Source organism: Coffea arabica, chromosome 11e, assembly GCF_036785885.1.
Source record: "Coffea arabica cultivar ET-39 chromosome 11e, Coffea Arabica ET-39 HiFi, whole genome shotgun sequence".
NCBI classification, from domain to species: domain Eukaryota; kingdom Viridiplantae; phylum Streptophyta; class Magnoliopsida; order Gentianales; family Rubiaceae; genus Coffea; species Coffea arabica.
In genome coordinates this window covers 29,127,075-29,134,957 of record NC_092331.1, presented here as the reverse complement: position 1 = coordinate 29,134,957, position 7,883 = coordinate 29,127,075, and the positions used below count along the sequence as shown (strand labels likewise).

The window sequence follows — 7,883 nt, the reverse complement described above, 5'->3', positions numbered from 1 at the left end:
AGCAAAAGACAGATTTGACGTGTGGTTGCGGAAATAACACATCCGAGGCTACGCTTATCGGATTGAGATGAAACTTATACCGTTTCGAAGCTAAGACATAGGGCTACAATTTTCATGAAGGTCACTTGTCCAGTTTCTAATGCAACCTAGTCAAATTCCCAATTTACAGAACCAAAATCCAACTAGTCGGCTAATTAACCGTACTGCACTGAAATGGTCATATCTCAGGTTGCCAAGGTCCGATTAAGGTGTTCTTGGAGGCGTTTAAAATCTAAGACATAATACTAAAACTTTTATGTTTTGGAAAATAGCTAAATCCCAACGGATTATAGTGAATAAACACAACCAAATAGACTAAACTGTCCACGCGGAACTCTGGAATGTAACCTAGAACAGCGAGGTTATTTTCATCTTTTCACAATATACGTTACTCCAATTGAGCTGAAATTTTGTAGGAACCTATAAAATACCATTCTATACAACTTTCATGTTTTATTCCAAGCCCAATTCGGCCTCTAACATGGTGCAACAAAAACGAGCAGAATAGGGTGAAAATTTCCAGAAATCTGAAATCTTTTGGTTTCAATGATAGTTTTCTTAATTTCTTGCTACACTTGCTACCAAAACCCCCTATATAACCTTGGATAAAACATATATCAATCATACATCAAGTATAGACAGCAAGCCATCAAACCCTAATTCATGTAACAAAAGGGAAAACTACCCAAAACATGATAATAACCGTCATTCATCACAATATTGAGAAGCTAAGCTAATTTAAACAAGATTAAGAGTAAAATTTGGGGAAATCATCATCCTTACCTTGCTTAGTGTCTACCAAGAGCAACCCTAGCTTTCCCCTTCAAAATTTCACCAATAGCTCACTAAATAAACACTCAAGGGTGCCTTTAATCGGTTTAGTTTCTTTGTTTCCTCCCTTGGTTGCTAGATTCAAGAAGAAATGAAGAAGTTTTTCTCTTGTTCTTTCCCTCTCTCTCTCTCGGCTCTTCAGCAGAAAAATGAAGGAGTATGGAGCAATTTGGGGGATAAGAAGGTTGGACAATTGTCTTGGTCAATGGCCCCTAATGGTGTGACACTTGTCACAACCCTTACCAAGTAAAATTTTCTTTTTCTCTATTGTATTTTCAGCCCTTAATTTCGGTCAAGCTTAGCTGGAAATTAGGAGATATTTTGCTCAAATATTAATAAGCTTGTATGGTAAGAAAGTGGTGGTCAAGTGGTGCGTTCAATCGGTAGTGCGCGGTACCCGTCGATTCGCGCCGTTTTTCTTAAAAACACACGTACTAGGGTTTTTACTTCCTATTCACTAACCTTGTATGATTGCTCCTAATCACATATTATTTCTCACTTAAAAGTCATTTTTAATCACCAAATTTGGTCCTTGCTCCGTACCGAAAATTCATCCGGCAAAAAATCGCGAAAACCCTAATTGTTGCTCCAATCTTGAAACCAAAAGTGAAACCCTACTTTCTAGGTTTATTTACACTTATTGTGGAATGATCCGGGTAGTAGGGCTTTAATAATTAATAATTTCCAAATAAAAGGCATTTTTGAGAAAAATATAAGAAATTTGCGAGTCCACACAGACATGATCTGGAGCACCAACGTTGCTCCCCCTTATTGTTTAACGCTAAGTGATCTATTTGAGCGTTGGGTGTTTAAGTGCAATGATTTCCCTGGCTCACGAGAGCAACAATACGTATATTTGCTCTTGGAATCATGACATCATCGAAATGCATTATTGTGAAATATATTCGATTACTGATTTTATTGGTTACTCACTGAGTTTCTAGCTCACCCCAAAAATATTTTATTCCCCTCCACAGGGCTCGTGGCGAAGGAAGGCTTGTAGTACTTATTCATGTGGCTGGATGGATTATCTCCTGTATAGTTTGAGTTTTAGATTTCTCTTGTGTAATAGTTGGGTTTGTATGAATGTTTGGACTTGAATGGATGTACGTGTACATTCCACGCTTGGGAATTAGTTTCCGCTGCGTTTGTGATATGTAATTCTTGGAGAATTTGATATAAATTTGAGATATATCTTGTAATTTAATTGAGGACTGTAGTGAACGACTGAGTCCCGGTGAGAGTTGGGCAGGCGGCCCGCCAAACCCTTTGGTTCGCCTTAGGGTGAGGTGGGGCTGTCACAGTTGATATCAGAGCTTAGGATTCAGATCTCTGTAGTGTATCCTAGGCTTGAAGTTTAGGATACCGGACTGTGGGTTTGATTTGAAATATCAGTGATTCTTGTAGGATTGAAAGGCGGACAAGTTGGTGTTATTTGACTCTTAGTGTTTGCTTGGAATGCTTGAGTGATTCTTGCGGGATGTCTTGACTTGATTGGTGAAATGTCGAGGATGACATTCTTTTAAGGAGGGGAGTTTGTGACGCCCCGAAAGAATGAGTGTGAGAACCCGAAAATTTTTATATATTTTCTAGACATTATTTTGTTTTCTTGTTTATAATTTTGTACCTTTCTTCAAGATATTAATTTCCTATACATTTTTATAAGAGAATATAGTTTTCAAATCATTTCCTTGATTCAAGTTAGTCCACGTTGAGTTTGAAGTGTATTATAGACGTGGGACCCGCTAGAGCGGTAAATGCAATATATTTTTGACAACTTGTTGGAGTTTTGTATTAAGTGATATTATTTTACAAGCTGCTAAGAGATAATTAGAAGTTACCTACATGGATTAGTATTAGAGAGACAAAGAGATAAGCTTTAAGCTAAAAGGTGACAAGTGTCACTTTGTGATTGAAGTTGTGATGTGAAACCCCGATCTAGACAACCAAAACACCATGGCTTAGGCAGCGGAAATTTGACCCAACTAATCCCTAGAAGTCACGAACAATTTTGATATTATCTCAACCCGTAACTACTCGAATTAACAAACCAAATTGGAGGTAGTAGAACGCCACAATCAAGGAGATACTTGATTGATATGTTCGGGTGAATAACTTGAGAAGATTCTCAAGTATTCAAAGGAAACTCTCTTGCCAAAGAGAAAGTGAAAACTCACTAATTGTATTTAATAGCCAAAACTGATCCCAAAACAAAGAGGAAGTGGGGCTATTTATAGCCCTTACAAGCATTAACCCTAATCCAAAAATTGACCAAACTACCCTACATACTTAAGGAAGATTTTGGGCCTCACTTACTAACAAATGGGCCGCAATTAAACTAGATTAATTACCTAGACATTCTAAAGCGAGAAATAACCAAAATCAACGAGGAAAATCAAATAATCATACTAAACTCAAGTATTCGTGCAATCAACTGGTCTTCACTTGAATCTTCCAATTCCCCATGTGCTTGAATGGGCCTTGGTCTTTATATTCTCATCATTCCTCCTCTTAAAGGCGATTTGTCCCCAAATCATGACTCTCTTACAAAACAAAAGTGATGAGAGCATGTGTATAGTCACCAAGCAGCCTGCATGTCGCCTTCTTAAGCGAAGAATGATCATGACATCCTTGTGTGGAACAAGGACAACTCGTGGTGGTGGTAGATACATGTTGCGGACAGCAAGATTTCCATGACAATGGTCACACAAGCGACGTCTCAACCCTATGGGTGGATCGTGAGCGGACGCCCGGTGAACCAAGGTTTGGTTGGGCTGCGAGTTGTACGCATCAAGACGTGCAAACACTGCATCAAAGGCCAATGTAACTCGACTAGTGTTGGTTGGAATTACTTGACCAGCACTCTCTTCGCAGATCTCTATGGTTGCGGGTATTGCACACTGTAAGATGAAGGATATCTGACCACGAACAACCTGCACAAATGTAAACACGTTAAACACCACCAAGGTGGAACGATCCAGCTCCCAGTGCCCGATGTTGTCCTCAGGCTTAGCGAGTAGGATCAATGTTCGCCCTTTCTTTTCCTTGCCTTCTAATCGATCCAACTCCCATTCCCTCTGTAAAACATTTTGGTCCTCTCAAACTTGTGTAGGTGAGAGTGGAACAAGTATGATCCTTATCCCTTTATGCATGAACGAGTATTTGTTGGAATGACCTTCATAAGTAACCTCGCGATCAAATTGCCAAGGTGTCGCGCCCCACTTTTCGAATGAATGAAATGTGTGATGTGGTGTGTGAGTGATGTGTGTGTGAAGTGTAGTGTGAACGTGTGCAAAATGAAAAGTAAAAGGCCATGGGACTTTGGAAAGCGACGATTTGGCCAAATGAAATTTTAAAAAGGGTTTTTTAAATATGAAAACGGAGTCGCCACTTGGTATAGATTTGGGGTGTACCAAGTCACCCAAAAAGTGTTTTTAAAGACAAAGTAGCAAAACCCTTTTTAAAACGACTCCTAGTCCACGTAAGCCAAAGAAAAAGGTTCGGGGGTCACGTTTGACAAAGGGGAAGGCAAGGATAGAATCCAAGGCACCCCTTTGACCTAGCCAAGGCTAGTTGCGCGACTTAACCAATTTTTCCTAATTTTTCTACCCAAGGTATGTATCGCGTATTGGATATGTCTATATGAATGCAAAAACCTAGACCTAGGGGGATTGGGGGAAATTTCTCTTCAAAGGTTGAGTGGTGCCAATCACATTAATTGTGAAGCCCAATAATGACCCTTTTGGAGAGGTCAAACCTAAACCTAAATGACGTGAAAAATGAGTGGAATGCATGCCATGTGAAAGTGTGAGTTTGTGTGAAGTGAGAAAAATGATAAAAGTAATAAGATATAAGTGAAGGTGTGCGAATGTAGATGAAAGTACTCGTGTGCGAGTGAAGATAAAAATGCTCGTGTGCAAGTGAAGATAAAAAAGTGTTCGTGTGCAAGTGGAGTTAAAAGAGTGTTCGTGTGCAGGTGAAAGTGATAAAAAGGTGCATGTGTGCAAATGAGACAAAAGTGAAAGTGTGATGATAGAGTGGATTGAGAATGCATGAGCCTAGGGAATGCAAGCAAGATGGGTACGGGGAGACCTAAATCGTGACTCAATTTGCCCTTTGATAGAGGGAATACAAGCGTGCTAAGGCTTAGAAAAAGCCACACTCGTCTATATCCCATATTTAAGGGGACTCTTCAGGCAAATGTACCCTAACTAGCATGAGATGCAAAAATCCTAAAATGAGGGAAAAGGGGCTCGAGGAGCATGCCAAATGATAAAACTAAGAAAAATGCGTGATATGTGGTGAACAAGCAAATGATGTGCTAACGAGGGGAAATACCTAATGAGCCACAACTAGCATTGGACTAGTGTGGTGACGTACATTCATCCATCACATTCATTCATGCTATAGAAAGCGAGTAGACATGCCAAACACGTATAAACACATAGCACATAACATTTAGCATGCTCGACTAGATGCGAGGCCCTATCAAAGCAATTAAACATGTAGCAACAAAAACAAGCAAACAAGGGGAAGGGGAAAATGGACCAGATGCTCTCCGAGCCCTATCTATTACAAGCCAAGAGGTGTACACATACCCCATAAAACTTAAATAAAAGTAAAAAGCAAGTAAACGCATGCAAGGAGGTAAGGAAAGCGAAGTAGACATGCATATTCACATAACACGTAGGAGCACGTAGGGTCAAATGAAGCGCAAATGAAGGATAGAGTGTACCTCCCTTGAATTGACGCCCCAATGAAGTGAAATTATTCAATTACCCTCCAAAATAATAAAAAGGTCAAGGCACCACTTTATTTAAGAAAAATTAGAAGAAATGGGCAAAACAAGGCTCACTTGGTCATAAAGTCCCTAAAGTCATAACTTAAGTGCAATTGACAGAGCATGGTAGTTAATTGAAGCAAAACAAACAATGAAGTTGCACAAATTAAAATTATCAAGGACCAATTTGATGAAATTCTTTAATTAATTGGGTCATAGTGGCATTAGGAGAGACTTAGGGGGTCAAAGTGTAATATTTCAGAAAGCTTTCATGCATGCTACGTAAATCTCTTTGTTTTTCTGGTTCCTTTCATCTGCAACATGCTAAACTTCTCAAATACAATCCTAATATGCAACTAACATCTCACCAATCAATCAAAGCCATCGGCATTAAACTAAAAACTAACACAGAATTCCACAAGCCAACAAATTATGATGGGATAATGTAAATTCCAGCAACCTTTCATGCAAACTCAAGAAGATTTCTGCAAACGGAAAGTGCAAGCTTGCTGCATTTCTCATTTCCATTTCCAAGCATTGATCAAAAACATTTCATCTAAGCATAACCATTTCATCATTGCAGGATTAAGACAGCAACTCTTATTGCAGGATTAAAACAATAAATGAAACTGACCACCAGAGGTAAAACTAAACAGCAAAACAGCAATAGAAAGAAGGAAAAAAATGCCGCAGGGTTTTTCTTTTACAATATTCCAGCTGCGGCTTTCTACATTAAATCATGCCAAAAGCTCGCCAGTCAGCCGGATTCCAGTTATCAAAACTAACTCCAATGCACATGAACTCGTCGTAGGGATGCAGCCAAACATTCGAGATACCCATCAGGGGCGACAAGAACTAAACAGCAAAAGAAAGGGAAAAAATGCAGCAAGAACTCTCTCTGCAGATTTTCATTCGCAAACTTCATTCACGAGCCTTTGGCAAACAAAGTATATGCAAAATCTTCGATCCATCTCCGCTCAAATCAAAACAAATGAAAACTAGGATCATTGGCTCTATATAAAAAAATCAGCAACCAAAAGTGCGCCTGCTGCCACTTTGGCAGCCGCGACTCAAGTTCACATGAAAAACTTTTTGGCTAAACAAGATGCAAGACACTGATGGCCTTTAGCTCTAAGCTTCACAACGTACACGCGACATCTCAGTCGAATAGCAAACAAGTCAAGCATTGTTAAGCAAACCACGACTCCAGCAATCCAAAAAAAACGATTTATTCAAAGGAAAAGGAAAAGCTCAAGCAAGATTTTCTGAAATTTCATGAAAGTTTCAGCCAAAAGAAATTGTTTCCATCTATAAACAATAAGGGATGTAAACGAGTATGGAAGAGGCTCAGAAACGATCACCTGAATTGCTGGGCCAAAACAAGAGTTTCTGCTGCGTTTTCGTTCTGTGCAGTGGAGGCAGAGCAGCTCCTTGGTGGTCAGATTTGACGATCTTCCCATTGTTATTTGTGAACAATTTCTGAACAAGAAATCCTCCCCTTACTCCCCACTTGGTGCAGAAACAAAAATCCAATCGGATTGCACAACCAGACAGGAAATAATCATGCCGCAAGGTGGGCCGAAAATCAGCCCATTCTGCCGAAAATTTTGCAGAAAATTTCTTCTTCTTTTTCTGGTTTTCTGTTCGCCGCCCCCAGCTCTCCACTCAGCCGTAGCTCCTAGCTTTTCTTTTGCTGTTTTTACTTTCCTCCCCGTCAGCCCCTCTCCACGATGAAGCCCCCAGATTTCTCTTCCTCTTCTTCCTTTGGTTTTTCTTTGTTTCTAAACCCTCACAGCCGCCAACTCCATAAGCTTCCCGTAGCTTTTGCTTTCTATCGCCGTCCCTCTCTACCCCCTCTTCTTCCACCGTCAACCTTTCTCTCTTTTTTCCGTCCACCTCCCTCTTTTGTTGTTTTCTCTTTGCCGTTAAAACTCTCTCCCCGTCAGCCCCTCTATTTCCACTCTGTTTTTGTTAGCCGTTAACTCTCCCAACTATGAAGCTCCCTTTGCGGCTGATGTCTTTTGTTCTATTTATATGAGCTAACCACCCCCAAAACCCTGTGTTTAATGGTCAGCAATCATGCTCCTCTCAAAGCCCCTTTCTTGGCCATCCGATGGGCACATGACCGTCCTTGCAAGCTGCCAAAATATGCAGCTTGCATGCCCGCTGCTCTTTTTTTTTTTTTTTTTTTTAAAAAACTTAACAATTTGATAATTACAGAAATGATAAAATA

General features: G+C 39.9%; 1 protein-coding gene across 2 annotated transcripts; it reads right to left on the bottom strand.

Moving 5' to 3' along the window:
- Positions 1-3,036: 3,036 nt before the first annotated feature.
- LOC113717614 (uncharacterized) lies at positions 3,037-7,590 on the bottom strand. 2 transcript variants are annotated; one of them, XR_011825064.1, is made up of 2 exons: positions 5,606-7,590; positions 3,037-3,803 (listed from the first exon to the last, which is right to left on the bottom strand). XR_011825064.1 is itself a non-coding variant. In XM_027242380.2 (2 exons), the coding sequence occupies exons 1-2, from the start codon at positions 7,108-7,110 to the stop codon at positions 3,312-3,314; spliced, it is 591 nt and encodes a 196-aa protein (XP_027098181.1). In that variant the 5' UTR covers positions 7,111-7,590; the 3' UTR covers positions 3,037-3,311. The 2 variants fall into 2 exon arrangements, 1 of the variants encoding a protein (XP_027098181.1); XM_027242380.2 differs by having other exon boundaries at positions 7,012-7,590.
- Positions 7,591-7,883: the final 293 nt, after the last annotated feature.

Excerpts from the sequence above, each read along its gene's own strand:
- LOC113717614 (XM_027242380.2), bottom strand. The coding sequence starts at position 7,110 with ATGGGAAGATCGTCAAATCTGACCACCAAGGAGCTGCTCTGCCTCCAC. Across the intron at positions 3,804-7,011 it reads GTTTTGGCCCAGCAATTCAG|GTTGTTCGTGGTCAGATATC; the intron begins GTGATCGTTTCT and ends ACATTTGTGCAG.